The sequence below is a fragment of the Callospermophilus lateralis genome, unplaced genomic scaffold, assembly GCF_048772815.1.
Source record: "Callospermophilus lateralis isolate mCalLat2 unplaced genomic scaffold, mCalLat2.hap1 Scaffold_84, whole genome shotgun sequence".
Taxonomy (NCBI): domain Eukaryota; kingdom Metazoa; phylum Chordata; class Mammalia; order Rodentia; family Sciuridae; genus Callospermophilus; species Callospermophilus lateralis.
This window is the reverse complement of record NW_027516477.1, coordinates 3962855-3984616: the sequence shown is the minus strand read 5'-3', so window position 1 is coordinate 3984616 and position 21762 is coordinate 3962855. Positions and strand designations below refer to the sequence as shown.

The following is a 21762-nucleotide window of genomic DNA, read 5'->3' as shown; positions in this document are numbered from 1 at the left end:
AGATAGAATAAAATATTTCCCAATAGTGTAAGTTCTACAAAAAAATGCTATTGCCAGGACAATCCCTTTGGTTTGAGAAATCTAAGAGAATATATGTTTATCTTAATATTTCTTAAATATTTCAAGTACAATAATATAATATTTAGCTTAGAATTGATTATATTAATAGACCTTTAGTGTAGACTCTGGGATAAACATAAAACAAAGTCCGAAATGCTGTTTTTTATTAACATATATTAATTGTACATGTCAATGGAGTTTGGTATGATATTTCCATACATACATACATATATCCTGCACTGACCAAATCATCCATTTCTCACCACCACCCCATCCTCCCCTCACTAGTCCCTGGTGATCACTATTCTACTTTCAGGTCTTTTTTTAGTTTCCACACAGAAGGGAGAACATACAGTACTTGACTTTCTGTGTTTGTCTTGTGAAATACTGTTTTGGGCGGAAGCCAGACAGCCTGATTTTAAACTTTGGCACTACTACTTTCTGGCTTTGTGACCTTGAGCAAGAAACTTGACTTCTCTGAACCCCAATTACCTCATATTTTGGTTCTTCTTTCTCCCTATTAAAAACTGTGGCTTTTCTGTCTCCACCAGTGTTCTAAAGTCAATGATGCCAGCCATATGTTAATATGTCAAGGATTCAACTTCATCCATAGAATTTTAAGTATCCTGAAATACTCCAGAGAGCTTGCTGATTGCTCTGAGTGTCTATTAAGGACTGAGAAAATGAAGAAGAAGAGTGGGATGTTGTGATTCTCAAAAGAATTATTAGGAACAGGGAAGTGAATGCTGATGGAAAGTTGTTTTTTTTTTTTCTGTTTCAACATCTATGTTTATAAGCCATTTGCATGTTCAAGAGCAGCAGATTACAACTAGGAATCTGAATTCTAGCTGTGGTGCTGCCCCTCAAACTGCATTGTCAGGAATTTCTGGTCCTCAGTTCCTTTTCTGAATGTGTTGCCCCCACTCTGCATGAGAGCCCATCCTTGTCTGGTTCATAGTGCATTCCCAAACACAGCCATGTCTCACTCGGGTGGGGCTGCATATCTGGGCACAATTTCCTAACTCAATTAGCTGGTAGGATCCACCCTGTCTGGAGATGGGACCACAGAGATAGTAACCATGGCTCTTTCATTCAAGATGCTGTAGATTCAGCAGAAGAATTGAGGGTAAAAGAATTTGCTCCTGGATTCCTATAAATGATCATAGAGCTTGCATCAGCCTTTTAGATGATGAACCATCACAGACCATGGTGAGCAAAGGCAGAAAGAGGACTGGGTTTACCTCAGCTGTCACCCATGAGGCAAGTTATCAAGTGTTTAAGAACGTCCATCTTTTGACTTTAAAATGGGCAGAGTATCTATCTTACTGAGATGTTGCAAAGATAAGAAATGAGGTATATAAAACTATCATTGCATAATAGATGTCTAATAACTTGAGACAGTTTAAAATCCACAGAAGTCAAGTCTGACAGTAAGAGTTGCACCTTCTGGATCCATCTGAATTTCTCTTCTGGATTGTCTAGAATCCTCCCCAAGTTCTTCCTACCATGGCAGTAGGAACAAGCTTCTAGTCTGTTTTGTGTAATGGGAAAAAAATAAAAATGAGTTTTAATTTAGCTTGGAGCTTAAAAAAGACTTCTTATTCCCTTGAAATATGGAAATCTTCCTTGGTACTTTTTACTTAACACTTGCAGTAATCTTCTGGCAGCATATTAGGGATTTATAGTTGAATCAACTCAAATTTGACACGTATCTGAGCATTAGTGCATGTTGTTGCTGATGGCAATCTGTGGAATGGAGACACCATTGTGTTCAACAAGAGAATGGGCAGTGGACAGTCAGAAGCAGGGGATCATTTTGGGATCATTTTTTACAGACAGGTTCTGTTGTTTTGCCATAAATAATTTGTTTTATATGTTTTCAGTGACATTGCTGAGGGTAACACGTCTGATCCTTTCCTATCTCCTATAGGTGGTTAAAAATGTTGCTGATTTTTGCTTCTGTATCAGTGAACAAACTTTTTGTGTTTGTGATCATTAACTACCTCAAGAAATATAGAAAAAGAGTAAGATATATATTTTCTCTCAATGATTCTACCTTCTGATTGTGGAGGCTAAACTCAGGGCAATAGAAACAACTAGAACAGAGATTCTTAACACTGGAATATTCAAAAAATTTGGGGAACACAGTGTGGGGTGCTTCTCTGGTGAGCAGAGGGAGACTGGACATCCTGAAGTCCATAGGAAAGTCCTTTGCCATGAAGGATTGCTCTGTCCCACCCACAGGACTTCCAGCTGTTCATGTAGATGAAAGTCCCAGCAGCTGTTTATGTAAATGAAAAACACCCTTATAATAATCTGAGCCTAGAACCCAGCTCCTTTTTACATTCACACACGAAATATTTTTACATGGTTTTATCCACACTAGCTCTTCAGTAATGCAGCAACAGCATCATGTTAAGGGACGTTTGAACTTGGTTATATATGAAGGCTTCCAAGAGTAATCCTAACCATTTCAGGAGAAAAACACAGTCTTTCTAATATAATTTCTGTGTGTTCATTTTCATGCTGCTGTAACTTTCATGGCCATCTTCCATAACAGAGAAATCACAGTGAACACTTACGTAGCTCTTACTGTTCCAAGTGCTTCGATTATATGCACTGATTTAATTCCTACAGCAACCCTATGAGGTGGACACTACTCTCATTTTCCAGATGACTAAATTGAAGCATGAAACATTTAAATAAGTCCCTGAAGGTCATAGCTAGACAGGAATAGTAAGATCTAAACTTCTAATAATTTTTTAATATGGTTGTATACAATATTTATGTTTTGTATTATTCAATATAAATTCTTTTACTTCTCCTTATGTTACTGACATAAACCATTCTACTTATTTTTTGAAAGATTATCTACGTAGGAAGTATTTAGTCTGTGTGCCTATATTTAGCAAAGTATATTCATAGGAATTGTCATTAAGAATTTCAATTCAGGATACAAGAAATATTTGTTGTAAAAAGAAAATGTTAACTTGACGCTTGTCAAAGAATAAAATCGACTGGCGGATAGATAGCAAGGAGTCAGGGCAGTGAACCTGAGCTTGCTGAGAACCACTTTGAAGCATGACTTGGATTTAAATGATAGGGGGTGATACGCATTGGGAACTCACCACTGTGTGTGTTGCTGCCTTGAGGTCTTTGCTCTGGGTGTGCCCCTAGCCTGGATCCCCCTCCCAGGGCTCTGGGTGATTACCTTGCTCCAGATCTCTGGATGACCATCATCTCAGAGAGGCTTCCCTGATCCCCTGTGTTCTAACACTTCATTGCCTCCCTCTCCTTTCTCTTTCTCCATAGCCCTTATCATCCTGTGGTGTGTTTTGTCTTGCTATCTTAGTTGTTGCATGTAAGCTCCAGGTAGGAAAATGTGTTTTGTTTATACTGTGTCCCCCAGCATGTGGGATAGTGGTTGGCATATAGTAGGAGCCTAGTAAAAAGTATTTTTTATATGAAGGGGTGAATAAAGGATAATTAAAATTTGGAGAAGGACAGGAATAGTTATGTTTGACACATACTTGAATAACTTAAATCTGACTTTGAAGGGCTGGTTTGAGGCAGGCAGAGTTGAAGGAGGAGGGAGATAGTAAAGATAGGGAAATGGGGGCTGCTGGTCCAAGAGACAGGTGGAATTCTAGTCATCCAGGGACAGAACGAGCAGCTGAAAACAGTTTTGCATTTAGGGATTAGGAGCAGCAATCTGGATCCCACAGAGGAATGTAGATGGAAGGAAGTAGGTGGTAGGTTACTAGCTTTGAAGTTACAGGCTGAGGCTGGATTTGAGGAAATGAAGTCTGGCAATGGAAATCAGCATGGCCCTGGAGGGGGAAAGGTCAGAAACAAGAAAATAGTGGGGATTCAATGACAGAATTTCAGATCTGAGACACAGAGTGACATGATGCAGATGAAAGGAAACAAGGTATATTAAGAAAAGAAGTAGTAATCTGAGAGTTAAAACATGATGGTATGGGGCTGGGGTGGTAGCTCAGTTGGTAGAGCATTTGCCTTGCATGTGTGAGGCACTGGGTTCAAATAAAAACAGATAATATAATGATATTGTGTCTGTCTACAACTAAGACAATATTTTAAAAATGTTGGTATGATAATGGAATTATTGTTATCAATATCATCTGATATCTATTTGTTTTATTATATATCATTATTTCAAGTGCTTTGCATATATTATTTTATTATTTTATTCTAATTAGTTATGTGTGAGGGTAGAATGCATTTTGATGCATCATACATAAATAGAGTATAACTTCTCATTTGTCTAGTTGTACATGATGTACAGTTACACATTTTATTTAATCCTCCTAACTGTTCTGACTATTGATTGCTATATAATAAATCACTTCAAACTTGAAATACAATTTATTTTTACTAGTTTCCATGATTTTGTGGGCATGGCTAGACATTCTTATTTGGGGTCCTTTGTGGTTGCAGTGAGGTAGTGGATGGGGCTGGAGTCATCTGAAAGCTAAGCTGGGCTGCATGACCAGGATGGCTTCTTCATCTCTCGTCTGGTTGGTTACTGGGCAGATGTGTGTGCTTGTTTTTAGGCAGGCACAATCTCTCCATATCCCCCACACCATACTTTCCTACATATCAGCCCAGGGATTCCAATAGCAAATTCAAAAAAAAAGCAAGGCGAAAGCTCAAGGCCTCTGTGACTTAGCCTCAGCAGTCATGCATCATCATGTGGGTATACAAGCCAGGACAGATTCAGCATAGTGGAGTGGTGTGACTCATTAGGAGTCTTTTGCAGATTAGCTGCTGCACTAACCAATTTAGAAGTTAGGATTAGAGTCCAGGTGCTGGGTGAATTTGGGTAATTCATTTTTTTCTCTCAAAGTGTCTTGTTTATGTGGAAATGAGAGATTGGAGGGAAGGAAATTGAAGGTATTTTCTATTTTACTCTTTTAAGTATTTGGATTGATATGAAGGAAGTGGGAATAGAAAGGAACAAAAGGAAAGTAGTAGCATTTTATGAAAGATAGGACTTGGTCACAATGTTGGGTGAAGGAGAGAAGGTAATGTGGTAGAGGGGAACATGTCAGGGTTACTCGAGGATTCAGTTAGATGATTTATGTGTGACAGTGTGTGACTCACATGAGACACCTATTGGATGATAGGAATCACGGATTTCATCTGAGACACTGGAAGCAACATGGGCGCCCTGACTGCAATGGGAGTTAGTTATGATAAGAACTACTTTAAATAGAAAAATGTTTCATAGTTTTGAAAAAGTTTGACGTGACTGGCAGGACATTTGAAAGGGAAGAGTATTATATTTTTGGAAATACAGTACTAATGTTCAACTTAGAAGTAGTCATTCAAGAGTGTAGGCCTGGGAGAGAGTCTGTGGAGATCCTGAGTTAGGGGATTAATAGAAGAAGGCAAAGAAGGGATGGTCAGATCAGTGGAAAGAAAAGAAGTTCAGGACCCTGGGAGTTCAGGGAAAGTGTTAAGAGTGATCAAACAAGGCTGAACACTTCAAAGAAGGTAAGGAGGATGAAAGACCATATTAAAAAAAAAAGGTTTTGCCTTTTTTCTTATCTTTTGTAGAAGATTAAGAGAAATTTAGGGACTAAAACACAAGGGGTGTGTGATTATTCTGTTTGTCATATGGTATAAGTTTGTATTGTGCTTTAAAATATCAAGGTAATTAAATAAATTCATTTGCAAATAATTTTTTAGCCAAATTTCCTATTCTGATTTATGGATTCCAATTAACATGTAACACTTTATGTTTATACAGTTAATTTATGGCTCTTGCTAAATGCCTCTACTACTTAAAATGACAAAGATATTTTTTTCCATCTTTGGATATACAACTCTATATGACATTAAAAATTGACATTGAATATTTAACTGATATTTGTCTCAAATAAAAATTGATTATCTTAGTGTAAAATTATTTAAAAAGTTTGTATGATGATGATGCTTTTGTTAATCTCAAGAAGTGAATTAATACACTGAATTTAATAAGAATGTGTTCATATTTAGCAAGCTTTTTGCCTGCTCTGTGGTAATGATAGCATGGTGTTCTACCTCCATGATGGTTGTGAAAGGTAGAAAAACTTAGTTCAGTTCTGGGTGAAGTATCACTTCAGAAAGTGAGGCTCATCCTTGATTATTGAGGCAATTGCACACATTTTTAAAGATTCATTTTTCCATTACTTTAAGGACTTGAAGTTTGAAATATTTTATCTGTTTCTTTGATTATTTTAAAGGACATTTCCCCCTTTACTTTTGAGATTTTCTTGAACTTTTAGAAAATATTTAAATGTTTAAATTTATGGATGATCCAGATTTTTAAAATGTTTTTAAATATATAGATTTTCATTATGTGAATTCTGCTAAGCATTTTCTGGCTACTTTTTTTAAATACAGAAAAGTATAAAATGTAACACAAAAAAAAACATCCATAACCCCCCTCACTCCTCAATTTATCTCTTAGATTTTAGCCAGTTCATATTTGAATTATTTTTTTTGAAGGCTTCATGTTTATATTTTGGATATGAACAATACTTCCAAGAATCTAAATATACAGACATGGTCTTATGCATTTTGAAGATTTTATTTTTATGCAGCCAATTTAAATTAAGTAGCTTTTGATACTGATGTATTCCAAACTTGTCACAGAACCGCAAATTAAATGATTTTTTAGCAGAAAATTATAGCTAAATATAAGCATTTTCTTTCTGTTTTAGCTGTACCCCCTTCTTGTATGTATACTAGGAGGATATGTAATATATATATATATCCAGTAGCACAGTGGCATGATTCAGGATTTCAGAGGACTATATTTTAAAATATTTTAATTATATTTTTGTTTCTTTAATTTATTTATTTATTCTAATTTTTATACATGGCAGCAGAATGAATTCCAATTCATAGCACACATATAGAGTACAATTTTTCATTTCTCTGGTTGTACACAAAGTGGAGTCACACCATTCATATCTTTATACATGTACTTAGGGTAAGGATGGTGGAATGAGATGGACATAATTTGTTTTCTTAATCTTTTTTTAAAGGTTTTTTTTTTGAGTTGTGTATGGACCTATTGCCTTTATTTATTTATTTTTATTTGGTGCTGAGGATTGAACCCAGTGCCTCACACATGCTAGGCAAGCGCTCTGCCACTAAGCTACAGCCCCAGCCCTAACAATCTTATAGAACTTAAATACAATCTTGAATGTAAACCATAGAACTGTAGTTCTGAAATGTAAAACACACCATTCAGATTTGCATTTTCACTTTCCTTTAAGCCTTTTAAATGCTACTCACAGATATTCTGATGCTTAATGAAAATAAAGGATTTAGAAATCTTCCTCATGTTTTTCTTCATTGCAACCATGATTCTGTTTTATTTTCTAATTACTTAATTAAAAACTAACAAGAAATTCCCAAGCAGAAAATATTTAGAGGCTACTTTAAAAATAACTAAATGCTCAATTAAATTGCAACCATTTTTTAATTGAAAATCAGTTCAGTGTTTTGTGTCTTTTAAATCTATTAATCAAGAAATATGATATTTCAAGAAGAATACATTTTATTAACTTTAAAATCATCATTTTTCCCCAGTCATGGTAATTTTTATGTAGTTATTTTAGTAAATGTTACAGAGTTATCTCAAAATAAGAGAAATTCTACTTAGATTTTAAAATTTTTGTTGAATTCTTTAGTATATGGTTCTTTAGTACATCAGGCTATACACTCCAAAACCAATTGGTAAGATCAGCTAATAGTTGAGAATGCAATTGTGGTGATTTTTGTGGTTATTAATTTAGTTTCCCTGGATTGAAAGTTTTGTGTAATAGCCAAATAGTAAAATTATTTTTATTCCTTTTAGGAAATATCCTTATGTTTTAACTTAATGGATGCTTTGACAGTACTCTGTAGGAAATCCCTCACAATTCTTTCCTTTGGGAAGAGTTATAACTGTCAGTTATAATTATGATAAAATTAAATATTGACTTTTTTGGAGCACCTTGCAAACCTTGGTAGAGAGACAGATGTGTGATAATGGATTTCTCCAACCCAGGATTTTCTGTTTTGAACAAAAACAAAAGAATAGTCTGGGCATAATGTGTGTGATGTGAAATATACAATGGAATATGCAGTCTCATTTATTCAGTCTACACAATAGATTCTCTGGCATTTTTTGCTTTATTTATCTGTAATAACTGGCTATTTTGATGAATTATATATTTTAATCACCAGAAAAATTATGCATCAGTAATTTGTGTCCCAAATTTGCAGGTAACAAATAGTTTTCCATTTGTGCATATGGCAATATATTCCTTCTAAGTTAGAGCTTGTGCACAAATTAGAAGATGGGTCTGTGAATACCTGGATTCTCATCTATTTTTTCCACTTGCCCCAGAAGATTTAGTGTTTAGTTACATTGACAAAGTGTAGGTGGACACCTTCTCTGTACGGACTGCTGAGGGGCTGGCAGAGGCTGAAAGTACTGCCTATTTCACACCTTTTACATAAAAGGACTTTGTGATTATAGCAACTTGCAGCTTATGACAGGGACAATGTCTAGTCAAAGAGATACTTACTTGAATGCATGCTTCAAATGTTAATAGCAGACTGTCCTTTAAGTGTGTGTGTGTGTGTGTGTGTGTGTGTGTGTGTGTGTGTTTCTATTTAATGGATGTTTTCAAAGGTGGATTTCATCTGTAAAGCAAGATGTGTTGTCCACTCTCCAATGTGAGATTATCTATGATATGGTATGTTTTTGAACATAGTTTCCTCTATGTCTTTTTCTTAAATTCTTTTGTGGGATTGGATAAAGAGGTGGCTAGCTAGTCATACCTATAATCAAGTTCTTCAAGTGCATGTTCTTCAATCATAAAAATTAATATCAATTTAAAAATACACAAAAATAGGAACTGAGTATCAAAAAGAGGGCTAGGAAAAAGAACTCAAATATGTTAAGCGACTATTATGTGCCAGACTAAATAAAAGATACTTTCCATTAGCTTAATTAATCAGTAACCCATAATTTACTCAAGGATACATAATTTAATAAGATGGACAGAAAAAAAATTGAACAGTATTGCAAACATCTTACGAATATTCTTAGAAGGCCTTTCTAGTAGATGATACTATAAAATGCTAAATGAAAACAAGAAGCAACCATGTTTTATGTTATATGATGCCAATTTTTAATTGAAAAATCTCACAGAGGTTAAAAAAGGGCATAGAAGAACATATAACTGATTGCGATTATTTCTAAGTAATGGATTTACATGGTTTCTTCCTTTCTTCTGTATAGCATTCTGGGTTTTCTATCACATGTGCATTTTATAATTAACAAGAAGTTATAAAAAGAAACTACAGTAAGAAGGTAACCATTGTGTTCCTGAGTTGAGAATAAGGTTCCTAGACCTGTGAATTGACAACTATAACTTGTATTTATCTTGACCGGTTCGTTTTTGACAGCCAGCAGTGCTAGAATGCATTACTGTGTCCAGCAGTTTATTGATTTGTTGTTGTTATGACCTTCTGCAGTACTTAGTAGGGAGAGTTCAATCCTTATGCCTAATTTAGATGATCAATAAGATTGACTTTTGGAGAGATTTAACTACATTGAGTTAGATCATCTTTGTAACAATTATGTAGAGAAGCAGTACATTTTGAATATTCTAAATAAGCTAATTCAACACTGAGAAATAATTGCATTTCAAACATTTCTAAAAGATAAATTCACTGCTCTTCTCCAGACTTAAATGTGAATTTCTAGTGAAGCTCAACCACTTAAAGGCTGCTAAAGATAAGGAATGATGTATCTGGCTTTGGTCAAGTATCTAATAGAAGTTACTTTATATATTGAAAAATATATTGTTTCTCTATGTTAAGAGAAATATTAAAAGCATATTTAAAAAGCCTATTTTGGCTGTTTTCAAAGTCAAAGGAAGACATGTTAAGAAGCGACTACTATGTCAGTACTGTCAATTCTTTATTAAGAGATGACCTAAGGGGAATGAAAATGCCAAGAGTAGTGTCTAAAGATGCTTAAGGGTATGGTACTCCAACAGTTGAGTTGCTATATGTATGGGTATTAAGATTAAATGAGTTTGTGATCATATTAGAAATGACACAGTATTGTGTACAGGAAACTAAATAAGTTGCAAAGTAAATAGAATATATTCACACAGAAAGAAATATAAAATGATATATATATCAATAAATATATATATTTATAAGTTAATTATAATATATATATATATATATATATATATATATATATATATATATATATATATATATATATATATATATATATATATATATATATAATAGCAACCAAGTGTCGGAATACATATCAAAATAAGTTGCAAAGTAAGTAGAATATATTCACACAGAAATAAAGAAATATAAAATAATAGCAATAAGGAAAAATAATATAGAATGTGTCTATAATAAAACTTGAGGCACAGATTGGAGGGAAGGAGAAAGGAGAAAATATATTAGAAGAAATATCTGAGGTGTTAACTGCTAGCTGAATATCTTCACTGTTGACACAAGACATTAAGGCAAAGATACACAAAATATCCTAAAACTCCAGAGAGGATGTATTCAAGGAAGAATAAATACATCTATGATCCTAATAGAATACCTTTTTAGAAATGGTGGCAAAAGAAAATCTTAACATTCTGATACAGGTGAGGTTGGACATGTTCAAGGTTGTATGGCCATAGACTTAATGTCCAGATTCAACAGGAAGCAATACCCTTAAAGGAAAAGCATTCAAAATAGTTACAGTGGAAGCTAAAGGCAGAATAACAACTCAAAAAGGCTGAAGTTAAATAGATGTCAACTTAGAATTTTTTACCTAGCAATATTAGCCTTCAAAATTTCTAATATGAATAAAGATACTTTCAAGGAAGAGGCGAACACATAAGAGAATTTGCCATCAATTCCCCTGCTTTAAAGAAATATAAAAGTAGTTCTTTAAGCACCAAATATTTGACAGAAGAAAAAAAATAACTGAGGCAGGAAGAAATGATGAGCTAAAATTAAATGGCAAATATGTGGCCAAATACAATTGAAAAACAGTGGGCATAATAGTTATGGTATTTATAAATTGGAATAAAAACAAAAAAAACAGGAAGGGTATAAATTTTTAAGGTTCTATCTTTTTTTTGGAAATAGTAAATGCATTATATATATTAGATTGTGATAAACCAAGGATGCATTTTGAAATCTCTAAGTTGTACATTAGCCACTAGCCATGTATGACTGTTGAGCATACATGATTAGACAAAATTTAAATGTGTTTAAGTGTAAAAGAATAAAAACATTTTATTAAAGTTTTTTTTTAAAAAAAGCAGCGGATGTGCAGGGAAGTATCAAATCTTTGAAAATGTTGGCAATGCCGCGTGGTGTCTTTGGATAAAACAAGCACTGTAGCTTTAGTAAAACAAGTTGCAAAATAATAAAATACAATAATGAAAATTGATGGGGTTTTTGTTTGTTGTTTCATGACTTGGGAATTGGTTTGTCAAATTCTGTGAATGCTGAGAACCCCATAAGCCTTGTACTTTTTACTTGAAAAAAATTTTTTAAAGAATATATTATGTAGTATTTATTTAAGTTTTATTTTTCCACAATTCCCAAAAAGTACTAAAATCTTTTAAAGTTTTCTTTGGGGTAAAATATCAGATTTTAACCTTTGACCAATATTATTTATATATTCATTTCTGGTAATGATAAACCAAATGATAAAAATATACCATGCTTAGTCATGTGAAAACACTTTTGTGTGCTTATAAATTATAATTTTATCTAAATACCAATAATACATTTAAAGTGTATAATTGTTTTTACTATTAATAGTCATTGATTGTCAGAATCTGTGCTATTCAATGTCATAGCCACCAGCCACACATTATTTAAATTGAGGATAATTATATGAAATTCAAAATTCTGTTTCTTGTTCACATTGACCACATTTCAAGTGTGTGGCAGCCACCTGTGCCTGGCAGCTACTATCACAAACGACACAGATTATGGTTCCTTCCTATGATTGCAGAAGATTCTGTTGAAGAGTTCTTCTCTAAATTGTCAAGGCAATTTAAAATTTTGGGGATGTAACTTTCTGTGTCCCAGGATATGCTTATATTATTTCACTTAAAATTTCCTCTTCTGTTATTTCATTTTACCCTTTGGTTTTTCAGTTTAAAAGGATGCTTAATCGGGAGCTCACCCATCTCTCTGAAATGAGCCAGTCTGGAAACCAAGTGTCAGAGCATATATCAAACACATTCTTAGGTGAGAGTAACTCCATGCAGCTTAAAATTTTTCTTTTGAATTATTTGCTTGTTGGTTTTTGGAGAGGGATTGAAGCATCAACTCATTTTGTAAACCAAATAAGTGTCAAAAATTCCATTTGTATTTATTATCTTAATAATTTGATACTATAAACTTCTAAGCCTTAGAATATATAAAGTAACAAGGTAAATTTTTTTATTTACTCAGTGGTGCCAGGGATTAAATTCAGGTCTTCTCACATGCAAACATTTTACCACTGAGCTACATCCCTAGACAGCTTTTTTTTTCATAATACAGAAGAGCACAATGTATTTTATAAAATATTTTACACATGCATTTGACAAATTTTTCTTAAATGCTTCCCTGGCTGGGCACTAGGTACTTAATGATAAATTAGAAATAGTCCCGCCCTTGATGACTTGATTGTCTAATGCATACCACGCCTGGCAATCTGGTGAGCAAGTACAGTGCAACTGCTGAAGAACAGTGTGCTAATAATAGCTGAAAGTATGATGTTCTGGGGCAGCCCCTCTACCTCATCAGCAGAAAGAAAGTCCAATAAGTGAAAATCAGTAATTTGAACAAATCCTTGATTTAAATTTACTTTCAAGCGGGGTGGGAAGATGGCGCCGAAGGGAGTGTAGCACCCCCGTGTACTGCGTCACTAAGCAGGAAAATGACAAGGTAGAATGGCTAAAAGCTAGCTTGTTAGGAATTTCCAGCAAAATTGGGGTGCTCTGAAACCTAGAGGAAGGATTTCCATCGCATAAGGATCAGCTACTGGGGCGCAAATGTGAGAGATTTGTCCGTACGGAGGGTCACACTGCTCTATTCAGCAAACCGCCCTGCGGCCAGAGTCTGCGGTACTCGCTGGGAAACAACGACGAGATAACAACGCAAAGATACAGAACTACAGATCCTGCAGGCTCCCGCCAGCTGTGCAAATACTGTACTCAGAGCTGAATTCTGGGCTTGAGACAGGGAAGGAAGCCATCCAATTTGATTCTCCACATCAGTCAGACCACAGAGGAAGCCAGCGGCCACCATCTTGGAGAGCTGACGTCATCATCTCTGTTTTTGACTGATCGCAGCTCTTTCAGCTATAGAACAGTGGGGAAAACTTAAGGACCCATCCCAGGTCTCCTGTGAGTGCGATAGCCAGACCGAGGGAATCAGGAGTGGCACAGGAGCCGCGGCGCGGGAGTGGCGGCACTGGAGTCGGCGCCGGCACAGCCGCAGAAACCGCGCATGGGACTCCCGGCTACCACTCCCACCAGTGCTGACAACTGAGGTCTCTTGCACCAGAAACCGGGGGCGTGGCTACCAGAAGGTAAGCAAATTCCCTGGGGGTTCTAAGCCCCGAGCTCTACAAAGTTAGGGTCTGAGGGAGTCAGGCACGGAGAGTGTGCCCAGGCACTAATGAAAACAAGGCTCCCAGGAGCAGCAGACCTGGTGTGTAGCCAGGATTGTGATGAGCATCACAGGTGAGCGGGGCCTGGTTCGAGGAAACACAACAGAAGGCCATAGACACTCAGGATTGGAGACCCGCCCAGTCTGGGAGGAAGAGCTGCTTCACAGTGACTGGTTCCCTCCTATTGAGAGGAGAAGCTTGACCCAGTGGGCACAGCACCACCTACTGGAAGAGAAGTTAATCGAACTCTATGACTGCATTTATTATTATTATTATTATTATTATTATTATTATTATTATTATTGTTATTTTTTTAAATTCGTTTTTTTCTCTCTTTTCTTTCATTTGCATTTTCTTTTTGTGGTTGTTGTTCTTTATTTTTTTATGTTTTTAATTATTTTTTAACCTTTTAAAATTTTTATTGTTATGAATATTTTTTTTAAATTTTAACTTTCATTTCTTTATTATCATTATTATCTTTTAAAAAAATTTCTTTCTTCCCCTATTTCCTATTTTTTTTGCCTTTTCATCTCTTTACAATTTTCTTATTCCCCCTTTCTTGAGTTCTACTTGCCTACCCTCATTCTCTTTAGTGACTTCTTCCCTTCCCTTCTAATATCTTTCCTCCCAAGCATCAAATAAATCTATAAGAGTCAACAGTAACTCAGCAATCAAACAGAACAAGGAGTAATATGAGCAATATAAAAAAGCAAGGAAGAAAGGGAGTACAAAAAATGAAGGACAGCCTAAATATCCAGGAGGACCTAGAGTCACCAGAAAAATGGTCATATAAAGAACTCAAAGAACACCTTAGACAGATGGAATGGAACCTTAAAGAGGATACGAGACAGCAAATTCAAACAGTGAAAGAACACATTGAAAATGAGCTACATAAACAGATAAAAGAAGAAGTAAAGCATCTTTACCAGGAGATAGAAATTATTAAAAAAAATTAAACAATAATTTTAGAAATGAAGGAAATGATAAATCAAATAAGAAATTCAATTGAGAGTATTACTAAAAGAGTGGAGCAAGTAGAAGCCAGAAAGTCAGATAATGAAGACAAAATATATCATCTTGAAAAGAGTCTAGCCAACTCAGAAAGGCTGATAAAAAATCATGAGAAAAACATCCAAGAGATATGGGATAACATTAAAAAACCAAACATACGAGTCATTGGGATAGAGGAAGGAACAGAGAATCGAACCAAGGGAATGAATAACCTTCTGAATGAAATAATAACAGAAAACTTTCCAGAAATAAAAAAGGAAATGGATATACAAATTGTAGATGCATACAGAACTCCGAGCACACAAAATCACAGTAGACCAACGCCAAGACACATTGTTATGAAGATAGCCAATATACAGAACAAAGAGAAAATATTAAAAGCTACAAGAGAAAGGAGGCAGATTACATTCGGGGTAAACCAATAAGGTTAACAACGGATTTTACATCACAGACGCTGAAAGCGAGAAGATCCTGGAATAACATATTTCAAACACTGAAAGACAATGGATGCCAACCAAGAATTCTGTATCCAGCAAAATTAAGCTTCAGGTATGATAACGAAATAAAAATCTTTCATGATAAACAAAAGCTAAAAGAATTTGCAGCCAGAAAACCAGCATTGCAAAACATATTGAGCAAAACACTACACGAGGAAGAAATTAAAAACAACAACCAAAAACAACAGTGGGAAGAGCCTCAGTAATGACAGAGGGCAGCGGGGAAAGCCAATCATGGATGAAACAAACTAAATTTAAAAAAAAAGAGATAAATAATCAAACATGGCTGGCAGTACAAACCATATATCAATAGTAACTCTAAACATTAATGGCTTAAACTCACCAACAAAGCGACATAGGCTGGTAACATGGATTAAAAAAACAAATCCAACAATATGTTGCCTGCAGGAGACACATCTGATCAGAAAGGACATACACAGGCTGAAGATGAAAGGGTGGGAAAAAATATATCATGCACACGGTCCTTGGAAGCAAGCAAGGGTGGCCATCCTCATATCGAATAAAATCAACTTCAAGACTAAGTTAATCCAAAGGGATAAGGAAGGACATTATATACTGTTAAAAGGAACCATTCACCAACAAGACATAACAATTATCAATATTTATGCACCAAATAATGGTGCTGCAACGTTCATAAAACAAATTCTCCTCAAGTTCAAGAACCAAATAGACCACAACACAATAATTATGGGTGACTTCAACACACCTCTCTCACCATTGGACAAATCCTCCAAACAAAAGTTGAATAAAGAGACTATAGAACTCAATATCACAATCAATGACCTAGACTTAACTGACATATATAGAATATATCAACCATCATCAAGTGGATATACTTTTTTCTCAGCAGCACATGGATCCTTCTCAAAAATAGACCATATATTATGCCATAGGGCAACACTCAGTAAATATAAAGGGGTGGAGATAATACCATGTATTTTATCTGATCATAATGGAATGAAACTGGAAATCAATGATAAAAGAAGGAAGGAAAAATCCTACATCACATGGAAAATGAACAATATGTTACTGAATGATCAGTGGGTTATAGAAGACATAAAGGAGGAAATCAAAAAATTCTTAGAGATAAATGAAAATACAGGTACAACATATAGGAATCTATGGGACACAATGAAAGCAGTTTTAAGAGGGAAATTCATCGCCTGGAGGTAATTCCTCAAAAAAAGGAAAAACCAACAAATAAATGAGCTCACACTTCATCTCAAAGCCCTAGAAAAGAAAGAGCAAAACAACAGCAAATGTAGCAGAAGGCAAGAAATAATTAAAATCAGAGCGGAAATCAACGAAATTGAAACAAAAGAAACTATTGAAAAAATTAACAAAACTAAAAGTTGGTTCTTTGAAAAAATAAATAAGATCAACAGACCCTTAGCCATGCTAACGAAGAGAAGAAGAGAGAGAACTCAAATTACTAACATACGGGATGAAAAAGGCAAGATCACAACAGATGCTACAGAAATACAGAAGACAATTAGAAATTATTTTTAAAATCTATATTCCAATAAAATAGAAGAGAATGAAGACATCGATAAATTTTTTAAATCCTATGATTTGCCCAGACTGAGTCAGGAGGATACACACAGTTTGAACAGACCAATATCAATGGATGAGATTGAAGAAGCAATCAAAAGACTACCAACCAAAAAAAGTCCAGGACCGGATGGGTATACAGCAGAGTTTTACAAAACCTTTAAAGAAGAATTAATACCAATACTTTTCAAGTTATTTCAGGAAATAGAAAAAGAGGGAGCTTTGCCAAATTCATTCTATGAGGCCAACATCACCCTGATTCCAAAACCAGACAAAGACACTTCAAAGAAAGAAAACTACAGACCAATATCTCTGATGAACCTAGATGCAAAAATCCTCAATAAAATTCTGGCGAATCGGATACAAAGGCACATCAAAAAAATTGTGCACCATGATCAAGTAGGATTCATCCCTGGGATGCAAGGCTGGCTCAATATACGGAAATCAATAAATGTTATTCACCACATAAGTAGACTTAAAGATAAGAACCATATGATCATCTCGATAGATGCAGAAAAAGCATTCGACAAAGTACAGCATCCCTTTATGTTCAAAACATTAGAAAAACTAGGGATAACAGGAACTTTCCTCGACATTGTAAAAGCTATCTATGCTAAGCCTCAGGCTAGCATCGTTCTGAATGGAGAAAAATTGAAGGCATTCCCTCTAAAATCAGGAACAAGACAAGGATGCCCTCTATCACCACTTCTATTCAATATAGTTCTCGAAACACTGGCCAGAGCAATTAGACAGATGAAAGAAATTAAAGGCATAAAAATAGGAAAAGAAGAAATTAAATTATCACTGTTTGCAGATGACATTATTCTATACCTAGAAGACCCAAAAGGGTCTACAAAAAAACTACTAGAACTAATAAATGAATTCAGCAAAGTGGCAGGATATAAAATCAACACACATAAATCAAAGGCATTTCTGTATATCAGCGACAAAACTTCTGAATCGGAAATGAGGAAAAACACCCCATTCACAATATCCTCAAAAAAAAAAATACTTGGGAATCAACCTAACAAAAGAGGTGAAAGACTTATACAATGAAAACTACAGAACCGTAAAGAGAGAAATAGAAGAAGATCTTAGAAGATGGAAAAACATACCCTGTTCATGGATAGGCAGAACTAACATCATCAAAATGGCGATATTACCAAAAGTTCTCTATAGATTTAATGCAATGCCAATCAAAATCCCAACGGCATTTCTTGTAGAAATAGAGAAAGCAATCATGAAATTCATATGGAAAAATAAAAGACCCAGAATAGCAAAAGCAATTCTAAGCAGGAAGTGTGAATCAGGCGGTATAGCGATACCAGATTTCAAACTATATTACAGAGCAATTGTAACAAAAACAGCATGGTACTGGTACCAAAACAGGCGGGTGGACCAATGGTACAGAATAGAGGACACAGAGACTAATCCACAAAGCTACAATTATCTTATATTTGATAAATGAGCTAGAAGCATGCATTGGAGGAAGGATAGCATCTTCAACAAATGGTGCTGGGAAAATTGGAAATCCATATGCATCAAAATGAAACTGAATCCCTTTCTCTCGCCATGCACAAAAGTTAACTCAAAGTGGATCAAGGAATTAGATATCAAATCAGAGACTCTGTGTCTGATAGGAGAAAAAGTTGGCTTCGATCTACATATTGTGGGGTTGGGCTCCAAATTCCTTAATAGGACACCCATAGCACAAGAGTTAATAACAAGAATCAACAAATGGGACTTACTTAAACTGAAAAGTTTTTTTCTCAGCAAGAGAAACAATAAGAGAGGTAAATAGGGAGCCTACATCATGGGAACAAATTTTTACTCCTCACACTTCAGATAGAGCTCTAATATCCAGAGTATACAAAGAACTCAAAAAATTAGACAATAATATAACAAATAACCCAATCAATAATTGGGTCAAGAACCTGAACAGACACTTCTCAGAGGAGGACATACAATCAATCAACAAGTACATGAAAAAATGCTCACCATCTTTAGCAGTCAGAGAAATGCAAATCAAAACCACCCTAAGATACCATCTCACTCCAGTAAGATTGGCAGCCATTAAGAAGTAAAACAACAACAAGTGCTCACGAGGATGTGGGGAAAAGGGTACTCTGGTACATTGCTGGTGGGACTGCAAACTGGTGCTGCCAATTTGGAAAGCAGTATGGAGATTCCTGGGAAAGCTGGGAATGGAACCACCATTTGACCCAGCCATTGCCATTCTAGGTCTATTCCTTGAAGACCTTAAAGGAGCATACTACAGAGATACTGCCACATCGATGTTCATAGCAGCCCAATTCACAATTGCTAGACTGTGGAACCAACCCAGATGCCCTTCAATAGATGAATGGATTAAAAAAATGTGGCATTTATACACCATTATGCAGAACTAAAAAATGACAAAATCATAGAATTTGCAGGGAAATGGATGGCATTAGAGCAGATTATGCTTAGTGAAGTTAGCCAATCCCTAAAAAACAAATACCAAATGTCTTCTTTGATATAATGAGAGCAACTAAGAACAGAGCAGGGAGGAAGAACAGGAAGAAAAGATTAATATTAATCAGAGACATGAGGTGGGAGGGAAAGGGAGAGAAAAGGGAAATTTCATGGAAATGGAGGGAGACCCTCAATGCTATACAAAATTACATATAAGAAGTTGTGAGGGGAAGGGGAAAATAAACAAGGAGGGAAATGAATTACAGTAGATGGGGTAGAGAGAGAAGATGGGAGGGGAGGGGAGGGGAGGGAGGATAGTAGAGGATAGGATAGGTAGCAGAATACAACAGTTACTAATAGGGCATTAGGTAAAAATGTGGATGTGTAACCGATGTGATTCTGCAATCTGTATTTGGGGTAAAAATGGGAGTTCTTAATCCACTTGAATCTATTATATGTAATATGAGATGTCAAGAGCTTTGTAATATTTCAAACAACCAATAAAAAAAATAAAAAATAAAAAATAAATTTACTTTCAAAACAAAATTGTTCTAATGGCTGATTGGTACATTACTGAACAGACATGAATGTTTACAGTGTGCAAGAATGGGTAGGCTTGCTGACTGCTTGAAATAGTGGATGAAGGAATGTATCAAGATATCTGATGTGTTTTACTATAGAAAACGCATTGGGGTAAAATCGCTTAATAACTTATAATTGGAATTCTCTGTGGTTCCCATAAAAGTTGGTTACATCATAACTTATCTCACTGTGGTATAGAAATAGAAAGGACCTGAGGTATTCAAGTCATTGAATATGCTTGTTTCCATTTTCAAATTTTTTTATTTACCTTGTCAAATGTCAAAAGGGACTAATTCCCTTTGAATTTTTTTCCTTAGAAAGCTTATTTCTATAATAACAGGAAATAAAAGGGAAACCTATATTTTCTTTCAAAAGGTGCTGCTTCAGTTCCCACAGTCTGACCAGTTTTAATTAGCTGTTGGATTTGTACACTGCTGTTTTTATTACATTTGTGTTTGAAGTTTTTATTATTTTAAAGTATGTGTTGTAAATGGAAATTCTTAGTTGGCAAGAGCAGTTTCAAGCCTCTAGGTTATTGTCATACAGTAATGGAGTTGGTAAACAGAGCAAATAATCAAGAATTGTACTTTCTGTGAGTCTGCTATCATGATTAAGTCTTGCATGATTTTTTCATTGGGTGATCTATCAGGAAGTAACCATTAGACACATTTGATATTAATTAGTTTATTAATTTTGTGTGTGAGGATATCAAGTTTCCATCAAATTATAAATATTCAATTCTATTAGAAAAATATAATTTGTAAATATTTCCCAGTGATTAATTATATCCTGCCTAATTATGCATGTTTTTTTAAAGTAGAATTCATAATAATTGTAGGACATTTTCTAAATTTCTTAAGATAAGCAACATGAAGTGGAAATTCCTTCTCCAACTCAGAAGGAAAAGGAGAAAAAGAAAAGGCCAATGTCTCAGATCAGTGGAGTCAAGAAATTGATGCATAGTTCTAGTCTGACTAATTCAAGTATCCCAAGGTTTGGAGTCAAAACAGAACAAGAAGATGTTCTGGCGAAGGTAAGATAATTTCAGAGAGCGTAATCATAAGTATGCAGTGATGTTTTGCATAAATTTTGATTTCTTCTCTTTTAAATAGATGGAAAAGTTCATTAATTTATATGAGTTTGTTTTGAAAATGAAAAAGCACTTTATAAAGCTCTTTCAGTTATTTGAATTTATTAATATGTGGATTTAGACAGGTGGTTTAGTACACATTTCTTACTTTTTTGCATTTTCATTTGATTTTTGGTCTGAAGAAGTTAGAAGTCTATCATCTCTTTTGGGTTGTAGAAAAATAGTTAAGTTTCTGTGAGTAAATATTATCCATTGAAAAAATGCTTTGGGATTGATATTCAAATGTTCAAAATCTGTGAACATGATGTGTTGTCAAAATTATGATCTAAGCAATGCTACTCTGTTTTCAGTACATTTAAGTAAATTTTCCTAAAGTTTGCTTTTATTTTTATGGTATATTGCTTATATTTAAAATGAGTCATTGTTTAAAAATATCTAACAATTTTTTAGATTTTTAAATATTTGTGTTTCATTGCCTCATGTTCTTCCACTTTCTAATTATTTGATGTCATTTTTCAATGCAAGGAACTAGAAGATGTAAACAAATGGCGTCTTCATGTTTTCAGAATAGCTGAGTTGTCTGGTAACCGGCCTCTGACTGTTATCATGCACACCATATTTCTGGTATAGCAGTTCTATCACATCTCTTTTGTGCAGGGACTGACTGTTGAGTCTATGAAAAGTGTATGAATTTTGTCTTCCTTATCACTCACCCTTTTTGTTAAAGTATTTATATTTTAGTTGTAGTTGGACACAATACCTTTATTTTGTTTATTCAT

The 21762-nt window shown here is 34.8% G+C and overlaps 1 protein-coding gene across 1 annotated transcript in view; it reads left to right on the top strand.

The window, feature by feature from the left end:
* Nucleotides 1-21762, top strand: part of LOC143641087 (3',5'-cyclic-AMP phosphodiesterase 4D-like) — a 195964-nt gene that overhangs the window by 102718 nt on the left and 71484 nt on the right. Inside the window, exons 6-7 of the mRNA XM_077108497.1 lie at nt 20754-20926; nt 21509-21607. Of these exons, the coding sequence (XP_076964612.1) occupies nt 20754-20926; nt 21509-21607 (272 nt within the window). The remainder of the gene's footprint in view (nt 1-20753; nt 20927-21508; nt 21608-21762) is intronic.